The 11,496-nt window shown below is 43.7% G+C and overlaps 1 protein-coding gene across 2 annotated transcripts; it reads right to left on the bottom strand.

Annotated features, from left to right (window-relative positions):
* Positions 1-1,492: 1,492 nt before the first annotated feature.
* On the bottom strand, positions 1,493-11,496 carry klhl17 (kelch-like family member 17). Of its 2 annotated transcripts, none has more exons than XM_019863041.1 (12): positions 11,389-11,496; positions 9,713-9,977; positions 8,123-8,244; positions 7,814-8,035; positions 6,873-6,989; positions 6,573-6,786; positions 6,276-6,420; positions 5,129-5,296; positions 4,938-5,026; positions 4,747-4,820; positions 4,467-4,648; positions 1,493-2,358 (listed from the first exon to the last, which is right to left on the bottom strand). In XM_019863041.1, exons 2-12 carry the CDS (start codon positions 9,924-9,926, stop codon positions 2,130-2,132), a joined length of 1,776 nt encoding a protein of 591 aa, XP_019718600.1. In that variant the 5' UTR covers positions 9,927-9,977; positions 11,389-11,496; the 3' UTR covers positions 1,493-2,129. The 2 variants fall into 2 exon arrangements, with proteins under 2 accessions (XP_019718600.1, XP_019718601.1); XM_019863042.1 differs by lacking the exon at positions 11,389-11,496 and adding an exon at positions 10,045-10,217.

The following is an 11,496-nucleotide window of genomic DNA, read 5'->3' as shown; positions in this document are numbered from 1 at the left end:
ATCTTGTCTCAAACTTGGATCACATTTGGAACATCTTTATTTCATTTTTGTATTGCTCCATTTGCAATAGTGCAAAATGTCTAGAATTATATTCATATTTTACAGTTCAAATAAATAGTCACCACATAGAAGCAGAGCTGAAACTTAAAATCATTGCTACAGTCACGTTCACACTGAATAACATGGATTCATTGAGCCATCTTCCTATTTACAGGACATTTTGATCGACATGCGATTCTTGGTCCTTCCCTGCAGATTTAAACACTAACAGCATCTCCATTAGACATGGGCAGGTTGATTTAACTGGATCCTCTCTGAAAAACAATGGGGAAAAAAATGAGGTAGAAACTGAAAATCCTGAACAAAATAGAAAAAGGGCAATGTCTCAACAGTTAGTTTGCAATAATAATGTGGGATTTTCCTGTTTGTTAGCCACGATGTTATGTTGCATCTTGATGATGCAAGTTCAACACTGGGGGCAAAAAAAAAAAACAAAAAACTATAAGAACTGTTGGGGTTATCTCCACACATATTCATACTTAGCATTAAGTAATAGAAGTTGGGTGGGTGCTACAATTTATTTTTACATGCCGCTGTCATTTTTTGGTATATTTTTTTAAAGTCATAAGTCCTCCTTGTGCATTTGTGGTATTTGAGTCACATGATCATTTTACAAGTGGGAGTGGGGAAACTCATGTAAACTAGCCATGAGTATGGTAGCATTCATCTGAACCACTTTATCCTCACATGGGTCGTGGGCGTGCTGGAGCCTATCCCAGCCGTCTTTGGGCAGTAGGCGGGGTACACCCTGAACTGGTCGCCAGCCAATCGCAGGGCACACAGAGACGAACAACCACTTGCGCTCACAATCACACCTCAGGACAATTTAGAGTGTTCCATTAATCTGCTATGCATGTTTTTGGAATGCGGGAGGAAACCGGCATACCCGGAAAAAATCCACGCAGGCACGGGTAGAACGTGTAAATTGTGTCAAACTGAGTGCACTACATTGCTACAACTAGCAGAGGCACCGTTGAGTGGAACCAAATGAGTTTGCAGCCTTTACAAGTTTGACTTCAACGATGGAAAATGTTGCTATATCCACCCAACTTCTCCGAGCAGCATTATTCTGTCCAACGTGAAAGGAAATAAGGTGGAAATAACAGTGATGTTGTTGCTTAAGTTACTCATCCTCCATTACAGAGAAGTCATCAAATGCCCATCCTTCAGGGAAACAAATGGAATTCTGCATTACAGCTAATCTCGGAAACGCTCTGGACGCAACCACACTATCCCGCTCTCACGACATGTCACACATAAATAAATATATTAAAACACTTTTAAACAGGCATCTCATGTTGTCGTCACCTAACATCTTACAGATAAACATTAACATTTATATAGGAATCTCGTGTTTCCTTCTCTTAACATCTTACAGGTAAACATCTGAACATCCACACATCTATATAAATACTTGAAAATTCCTCACTTGAAAGTTTGAAACTCCTTTAGACACGAGAGCTTGGCTTGTCGTGTGTTGCGTGCATGCTGTCTCACAGCGCACTGTGGTGTGGGTTGAGGGTGTGGCATGTTACTGCCACCTAGCGTGACATTAGCAGTACTACCTTATTTTCACTTCCCCATTTGGGAGGCGATGCCAGCCAGCTGTTGTGGAATAAACATGCAGTTTGCTTTAAGCACCCCATGAGCTACATTCTAGTTTTTTTTTCATGTCTCTTGTGAGACTGCAAACACTACATTTTGGGGTAGTAGCAAATACAGGTTTGCGCAATCTTCTTTAGTTTATGTTCATATCTTGAGGAGAGAGAGCGCGTGGCTGAATAGGACGCCGCACAGAAGGGCAAAATATTCAATGTCATCGTACAAAATAGACCTCTGGGGTGGCAGTAGCTCAGTCTAATCTGTCCGACTTCAGATTTTCATGACATTTTTGATGGCCAATCTGTGCCAAAAGTGCCAGTAATAACGGCCAGGAGCCTCATTTACCCCCCCCCCCCCACACCTCATCTTCATCCTGCTCCCCCTCAAAATGAGCAGTTACGTCTCTTCCCAGAACCAGTCTGGGGTGTAGCAGCGGCGGCTGAAGTCAGCCAAGCGATGACCCCGTGTCAAAGGCTAGTGGAGGACACAGACAGGGTGGGCGAGGACGGCGGCGGGAAGTTGAGCAGTTCCAGCACAGCCACGCCCACACTGCTGCGCCGCGTGAACATACAGGAGGCCGCCACCCATTTGTTGCTTCGCGGGTTGTACTTCTCAATGGAGTTGAGACTGGAGCTGCCGTCGTTGCCTCCCACGGCGTACAGCCAGCCATCCATCGCCACCAAGTCGTGAGTGCTCCTGTGACGGGCAAACAAAACAAACCAAAAGGTAAATCCCAAGATATTTGCCGGGGATAGGAACGAAGTCCTGCCACAGATGAAAAACTGAGATCAATTGGTGCCCAAAAATGTGCATAATTGCTTGTATTAATAGTGTAAACTGTAAATGTACCGCAAAATATGATGCCAAAACACTTGATCATTTCAAACTCAACTTACATTACCTTTAAAAATAAATGGCATCAGATGATTTGATTTTGAAACACCGCACCAGTGGCCCGGTGATCCAGTGGTTAGCGCGTTGACCTCACAGTGCAGAGGTCGTGGGTTCGATCCCAGCTCTGGCCTTTCTGTGTGGAGTTTGCATGTTCTCCCCGGGCCTGTGTGGGTTTTCTCCGGGTACTCCGGTTTCCTCCCACATTCCAAAAACATGCATGGCAGGCTGATTGAACACTCCAAAATTGTCCCTAGGTGTGAGTGTGAGCGTTGATGGTTGTTCGTCTCTGTGTGCCCTGTGATTGGCTGGCAACCGGTTCAGGGTGTCCCCCGCCTACTGCCCGAAGACAGCTGGGATAGGCTCCAGCACCCCCCGTGACCCTTGTGAGGATAAAGCGGATCGGAAAATGGATGGATGGATACTGCACCAAAAGTGCACAAGTACTTGCACAAGTGGCAGACTCTCTCGTAACTTCTTCCACTAGCAAGTGGGGGTGCGAATGGAAGATTTTGTCAGACGGATCATGTGACGCAAGATTTTCTATTTGTCACACATCTGTCTTGTGTATTGCCAGGCCAAACACATTTTGTTGCACAGTGAAATATTTTTGTCAACAGGCAGAGGGACTGTGCGATGTCTGTGCCCCCTTCAGGTGGATGCCTGGCTGAAACTTTGCAGACTTGATTTTATTTTTACTAAAAACTTTATGATTATTATTATTTATAAAACATTACTCATAAAAATGCTCTTCTAATAAAGTGTTGGGAAAACCAGTTGCCATTTTTGTGTTAAGCAGAGTTGTCGGCAGACGTTGAATGTCAGCAATAAAGGAACTTGTAATTGAACTCGGTTACTTTCAATAGCAATGAATCAGTGAAGGACCTAAATTGCTTTTTCAAAATAACTGTGGCAGTGCTGTTGTTGGACAGACAGAGGAAAACACACCTTGCAACTGGCACACAAAACCTTAAAAAAAAAAAGACTGACTTTTTTTTTTTTTTGTTTCTCCACACATATTGACAATGGGTGTTTGGGTCAAGAGAAAGATTAGAGGTCAGCACAAGGGGACATTACTTCAACTGTTAAATTGAGCCCAGCAACTGGATAATAAAAGCACTTTACGCCATGGTTTATTCATGGCGCTGCACTTGCTCCCACCACATTCTGACTCACACAAAGGCAGGAGGGTGCCTGAGCGTGTGCGTGCGTGTTGTGTGTCTAGGGGGTTGAGCGAATGAGCTGACACATCCACAAATCCAAGACGGTTCCATCGCCAAAGCCCACTGCTCGATGCTGATCTGCCGCATCTATATTTGTCTGAGAGTATGCGCGGGATCATCACACATCAAACACGTGGGGGACAATCTTAAGGTTTACTGTATAGCTTTCAGAGAAAATCCCCAGATGAAATTTCCAAATAAAGTCATTGTATTACAATACAATGACATTATTGTCATGATATTCTGTTTTATCCATCCCATCCATCCATCCATCCATCCATTTTCTGATCCGCTTTATCCTCACAAGGGTTGCGGGGGGTGCTGGAGCCTCTCCCAGCCATCTCGGGCAGTCGGCGGGGGACACCCTGAATCGGTTGCCAGCCAATCGCAGGGCACACAGAGACGAACAACCATCGCACTCACACTCACCCCTAGGGACAATTTGGAGTGTTTAATCAGCCTGCCATGCATGTTTTTGGAATCTGGGAGGAAACCGGAGTACACGGAGAAAACCGACACAGGCCCGGGCAGAACATGCAAACTCCACACAGGAAGGCCAGAGCCGGGATCGAACCCACGACCTCCACACTAGGCCTTTGTCAGGTAGCTTTATTTGTTTATTTATTTTTAATCAAGGGTATTGCATCCTGCTTTTTGTTGTACTACTGCAAGTTGTGCCTGCCGACAAACCTGCGGATGTTCATGGCAGACACTCCCTCCCACGTGTTGGTCTTGGGGTTGAACCTTTCCACTGAGTTGAGGCAGCTGGTGCCGTCATTACCTCCTGCGACATACAGCATGCCATCCAGAACGGCCACGCCGGCACTGCTGCGTCGACTCAGCATATTGGAAATGGGTGTCCATGTGTTGCTCTGCTCATCCGATCAAACAATTCAGAAACAGTCATAAATCAATATTCAGCGCATAAAGCAAAGATTTCCCAAGTCATAGCAAAAAGCAGAAAATGCACCTGAGGATCGTACTTCTCCACTGTTGCAAGATGTGAGGAACTGTCGTAACCACCTACCGCATACAAATTGCCATCTGGAGGGGGAAAGAAACCGAAAAGTATCAAAATACATCCTTAAACATTTGAGCTTCAGTCCAGCTTGATGCTATACATTATATATGTGAAGAATTCCGAGCAACACGAGTCGCTACCTAGAGTTGCGACTCTAACGTATCTCCTACGCGTGCTCATGGCAGCAATTGAGGTCCATGTGCCGGTCAGAGGATCAAAACGCTCTGCACTGTGAAGAAGATGCAAAGATCTCTTTGAATATGTCTTAAAATGACAATCAAAACAAACATTCTAGTACTGTATGACCGTGTTTGTGTGTCTATGCGTGTACCTATTGAGACAGGAAGCTCCATCATAACCCCCCGCCGCATACAACAATCCATGCAAGACCGCCACACCCAAACAGCTCCGCCGCGTTCCCATGGAAACCTCAGGCTGCCAGGAGTTAGTGATGGGGTCATATGACTCCACAGTTGCCAGATCCGAGGTCCCATCATACCTGAATGACATGTGGACCAATGAACAGGAGTGCTTTTTTAAGACTGTAGAGCAGTGGTTCTCGAACTTTTTTTCAATTATGTGGAATATTTTTTTTTTTAGCCAAGTGCCCCAAAATCAGTGCAGAGCATTTTTGGATGGAAAAAAAAAAAACAAAAAAAAACTTAAAGCAGAGTGTTGTGCCATCAGTGTCTGATTTCTTTAAACTTTGAACTTTAAAACTGCGTTTGTAGTGGCATCTCAAGAACCATTTGGAAAGACTGTAAATAGAGGGAAAAAAAGAAATAATTAACTTAATTATAGATTTGTCCGCATGAAAATAATTACCAACATAAAGTGCTCACCTTTTGGATCACAGTACAGATTTGTTCTCAATACCAAGTCATTAACCTAATTTTACACAAAAGCCGAAATTGCAAAACATGGCTTCCCAACTGTCAACACTGAATATACATTTTAGTGAGCCACTTAGGCTTGTGCTTCACTGAGGATCTTTGTCAGTTATGGTGGCAGGGAGGCAGGAGCTCTGATCGAGCTCTCTCTCTCTCTCTCTCTCTTTGCAATGATGCTACTTTTTAAATACATTTTAAAATCTCACATACCACCTGAAGTGCTATTTTTCTCAACAGCCCAAGTCTAGCGCAAAATTCAGTCGAACTGCGTGCATGGTTGGAGTTTTCTTTCTTTTGTTATGATCAGAATTGTGTGTTTGCGCCGCTGCAGGAGTGAACACAGCTGACTTGATTCCTAGCCAAGCGAAGTGGTTAGAGGGAATGACAGGTCATTCCCTTTAAATTCAGCCCAGGTGAGGTGTGTGGTAAACATGGTGTATGCAGAGTGGACTCGTTCCCTGCAGTCTATGCAGGAGATCGATGCACGGCAACGTAAGTTTATAAGGAACTGCAAGTTCTCCACTGGTGGATGATATGAAGTTGTACCAGCGAAGTTAGGCATATATGTCTAGCACTGTTGTCACTCACCCGCCAACAGCATACAGTCTGTTCCCAATGGCTGCCACGCCCACCCGGGCCCGACGAGTGGACATGGATGCCACCATGTGCCAGCGGTCTGTCCTGGTATCATATGCTTCGCAGTCTCCATGAATAGCAAACAGGCTGCCCCCACCTTGCACACACACACACACACACACACACACACACACACACACACACACACACACACACACACACACACACACACACACACACACACAAAATTCTAACTGGACTATTGTGGCCATTTTATATTCGTTTGCCTGTCTTGAGTTTGTCACGAACCAACAGCAAAGAGCACGGGACTGGCGCCCTCGCAGCGACGAGGTCGTGTCCGGCTGTTACTGAGCACGCCTCTCTGCTCGGGCATCAGGTGATACTTCAGAGCCTCGATCAGCAGGTCCTTGCACTCCGAGTGGTGACGCACCAGCAGTTCTGTGTCCACATTGCTCATCAGGAAGTCTCGCCTCAGCAGTGGCAGCCGCACGCACTTCATCAACTGACGGGACAGTAGCACTGTTTCGGTGAGTTGAAATTTAAGAGTGTAGTCAGAAATCATCTCAGGTGAAACAAAATGCGTCCTACCCATGGAACGTGAGGCCGACGCCCATCTATGTCATGTTTCACCCAGCTCAGCACAGCCCGGTACACTTCCTCTTCAGATGGTACGTTCAGGTTGTCACTGGAAATCAGATCCAGAACCTGCGAGGAAAGGATAAAGTGTCAAATGGAATGATTAAGTTAAATAAACATTGGAACAGCATGGCTTTGTAGCACACTTTATCAAAGATTATTAACGTATACTGTATTGTGATTTTTCATTCCACAATATTAAAAATTGTTTCTGGTTTTGACCGTTAAAAGAAAAAAAAAGCGTAGAATTCTGCTGACAGATGATTGCTTGAAAAGTAAAAACCAAAAACCTAATTCATGAGTTGTCAGATATTTGCAGTGGACACAGAAAGTTTACACACCCCTGCTCAATTGAGAGAAAAGTATGAGAGGGTAGAACCAGAGGAGTAGAAATAAACCATACATACAATGTTACAATGTGGTTGCACAAGTGTGCACACCCTCTTATAACTGGTGATGTGGCTCTGTTCAGAATTACGCAATCATATTCAAACTCATTGTAAATGGAAGTCAGCACACATCTGCCACCATTTAAAATGGCTCAGATTAACCCCAATTAATGTCCAGCTGTTCGAGTAAGCTTTTCCTGACATGTTTTTATTTTCAAGCAGATGCTTGAAGGTTTTGTGCTCACAATAACTGCCATTTGGAACTGTCATTCCCTCCACCTTGACTCAGGCCCCAGACTGAACTTTGCACATACACATTAGGATGACATTTAAGAGTTCATACATTGAGGAAGAAAAACTGATGCCTTAGCAATCGTTCTGTCGGCTCAATAGAAAGTCCAGACTGGAAATGATGACTTTTAGAGATGGAAACCATTCAGCAGTGAGCAGTTGCTGAACAAGCTGGAGCAACTTATTTGGATGCGCAACTAAACCTACACCCACCTGTTTCAACGGCAGCAGCATGAACTCCTCTGTCTTGGACACCTCCACAAAGTGTTGCAGGACATACTTGTGCGCCGACTTGAGAAGGTCGCTGCAGGAGTGTGTGTCAGCAAAGCCTCGGATGCCCAGGCAGTTCGAGGGGTCCAGCTGGCTGAGGAGAAACTTGCAGCAGGCGTCTCGCACCCCGTTGAGTTGCAGCAGGCTAGCCGCTGGAAGCAACGTCTAAGGAAGGATTTTAGGTGGAAGTAGCCACGGGGTATTCAATGCATATTGAAGATTGATTGATTGGTGACCTAATCTGTAGGTTACCTGAACGTTACCCTCCCCGACCACGATCTCCGCTGTGTAGGCGTACTGAATGAGCTGCTCCAACGCTTGGGGGTCGATATCATGTAGCGTCACGTGGGTCTGACGACTCTCTGACATCTCATCTACATAAGAGAATCATAGTTAGCATCCATCCATTTTCTGGACCACTTATTCAATACAGGTCACAGGAAAGCTGGCGCAAGCTAGCTTTAGATGGTGAGAGGCAGGGGATAAGCAACATTTAGGGAGCCACATGCTCACCCAGAACATTTTTGCCGTGAGCAAGCAGTTCTAACCCAGTCAGTGCTGGCCAGATCTGTTGATTCAGATCATACTTTCGTGTATGGACTGAAGCTCATTTGGTGCCATTTTTAGAATACAGTAACAAATATACAACCAAAATTTTAACCCAATAGGAAAATGATGTTACCACTGCTGTATATTTTTGCATTAAATGCATTGCACCACACAAACAACTAGCAGAAAATAACACATAAGCAGAGAGGGGACCAATTTCACAATGGTAGGACAGTTCAAAAAGTTGACTATCGTCAATTTGGAGGTTTGCTCAGAGACACAATAACAGTGCTCAGCTGCTTGAATCTATTTTTTTCATTTGAGGAGCAATCTGCCCCAAATTAATGACTCATTCATGTATTTATTATTATTATTATTATTGTTATTATCAAAATTTCTAAATTATAATCAAAATTATGAAAACAAAAATTGACAAAATAAAATATATATATATTGTTAAATGATAACTAAATGAAAGCACAATTTACATTTTTTTAAACTAACTACAACTAACTAAATCTAATTAGACTTACAGGGAAAATTATCTTCACTTTCATCTTCATCGATTCATTTCACACGTGAACTTTCGAGTTTCATTTTAAATGCATTTATTTCTGAATTACTGTATAGCTGTACAGAAAAAGGAAGGTCGAACGGTTGTTCGGGAATTGTAGTTTACGTTATAACACAAAACGTACAGTCGATAAATACAAAAAAAATTCAAACTACCGGTAATACCGAAGCTAATACATACTAAACTAAAACAAAGCATTTTCTTAAAAAAAAAAAAAAAAGGCTATTGTGCTCAAAACTAAATGAACTAAATCTAAAAAAATGAAATGAATATTAAAATGAAAAGTGAAAAAAAAAAAAGAAAACCCTGGCTGTCAGGTGGCGCAAGGCCCATCTATACTTTTCAAACAACAGTAGCACTGACATTGATAAGGCAAAAAGCAAAACAGACTATGAAAATGGGCTCATTAGTGACTGGGTAAGACTAGATGAGGCTTGGTGTCTGGAAGTCTGGAGGCAGTTTACAAGGACAATGGTCTTGCATGGAGAGGAAATGTGAGACACGCACCGACACCGACCACCTGTGCCCCAGACAGGAAGAGGAGGCAGGGAAACAATGATGCTTAAAATGCATTAGGTGGTGTTTACTGCACTCATGCTGTTTTGATATTAAACTCCAAATCTGAAACTATCCCGAGGCAAATTAAAGGAGACTGACAGCACAAAGAAACAGAGTTGCAGGCCGCTTTTAGGGGATGATGTGCACCGTGCTGAACTTACTAGTAAACATGGCGTGGAAGTAAGGGCTGCAAGAAGCCAGCACCACTTTGTGCGCCTTGATCTCTTTGTTGGAGACGTGTAGCACAATATCGCACAGCAGCCCACGCTGTCGCATCCTGTTCATGGACACGAAGGAGTCGTGGTAGTGGCGCTTGGAGTTGTGCGAGATGCTGTGGCCGTCGCGGTTCAGCAGCTGCATGCCTCCCTCCATCATGGTGCCGGGTGTGGCGGTTGCCGGCTCGGGCCTGTGCCGCACTCTGGCCAACTGAAAGAGTGATTGTCATTACCTATAAAACTACAGGATAAAATATCCTTTGTCATCAGTCTTCCACCTGAAAGAGCTTAGTTCATCAGCAGGTGTTATGACAGGTGTCCAGAGCAATCACGGTTCTTTGTGCTACCGCTGTATTTCTCATGGTGACAGCTGTGACAGGACTGCTCTCAGCACAACAGAGATCCAAGAAGTCCAATCATTAATTGCAGGCTGGCAGGGCACTTGGTGTCAACACCGATTAAACCCCAAAGCAGCAAAACATCAGGTCTATAATGCAGTTTACAGTATGTACATTTTTACTTCAATGATAATTGGATATGAGAAGGGTGTAGCTTAACAATGACTTTTAACTGAACATTTTTGTTTTGGTAAATAGTCACATTGCATGAAACGATTCAAACCAGATACAGTACATATCAATCAAATAACTAAGAATTTGAGCTGCAATAGGTTATTGAACTAACACGACACTTAATTAGGTACATTGTATCTGAAAATCTACGAAGATCTCTTTGCAAAAAAAAAAGTAGTTTTGCAAAGTGAATAATTTGATTGAAAGTGTCAGATTCATCATTAGAGTGTTTGTGGATGATGTCAAACTGCACATGATATTGATGCAGCTTCATTTTAACCCTATGATGTCACCAAATAAGGTTGCCAAATTAGAAGCACCTCTGAGTATGATATTGTGCAGTTCTGCACCACTGCAAACTATAAAACTGATAATGGCTCTTTCATGGTGTCAATCAAACGTGGCAGATTTTCTTATACAGGTACACTGCTTGCATGGGATCTCATGGGATTATTTGAGGTGTACCCAATGGGTGTTTGTTAGTGGGTGGGAGATTTTGGGTGAATTGAAAACTAAAATAAACATCACATAATCATTGTGAAAAAGTAGATTTTGTTCCTTCTGTAAAACACACCATAACCCCCCCCACCACCACCACCACCACCACCTCTCTCACACACACACACACACACACACACACACACACACACACACACACACACACACCGAATATGACACCCTCAGTGTCTTATACCACTACCGTTGAGTGCCATATAGCATGACGTGAATTTTTAGGCATGAAACGTGGCGCACAACCTCAGCAACCCACACCACCGCCACCACACAGACACACACACACACACACACACAAAATAATGATCATAATCATGCTCTGCTGGTGGGGACAGTATTTAATGTCCACGGAGTTTGTCTCCCATACTTAAGCATTCATCCACAAAGCTCCGCGAGCCTACACTAATGTTGGCGACGTAAACATAGTACAGCATTGGGTAACATCGCAAGTATAATTCTGTGAATGCATATTTTTCCAACCTGGCCCGTCATTATCCATAGACAACATTAGCAAACACAGAGATATTGTCTCTTTACCGGTAGCTTTGTTGCGGTTATGTTTGCAATTCTTGTTCCTCCCGAAATGATGGAAGATGAGCCTGTAGCTGTCGCAGTCAAGATGGTTTGGAAATCGGCAGCAGCGAA

The sequence above is a fragment of the Hippocampus comes genome, unplaced genomic scaffold (assembly GCF_001891065.2).
Source record: "Hippocampus comes isolate QL1 unplaced genomic scaffold, H_comes_QL1_v1.1 scaffold1, whole genome shotgun sequence".
Lineage (NCBI taxonomy): Eukaryota > Metazoa > Chordata > Actinopteri > Syngnathiformes > Syngnathidae > Hippocampus > Hippocampus comes.
This window is presented reverse-complemented; position numbering and strand designations above follow the sequence as displayed.

Coding starts and splice junctions, on each gene's coding strand:
- klhl17 (XM_019863041.1), bottom strand. CDS start 9,926: ATGATGGAGGGAGGCATGCAGCTGCTGAACCGCGACGGCCACAGCATC. Junction 5,297..6,275: donor AGACTGTATGCTGTTGGCGG/GTGAGTGACAAC, acceptor CATGTCATTCAG/GTATGATGGGACCTCGGATC. Junction 5,027..5,128: donor GGAGCTTCCTGTCTCAATAG/GTACACGCATAG, acceptor TCTTCTTCACAG/TGCAGAGCGTTTTGATCCTC.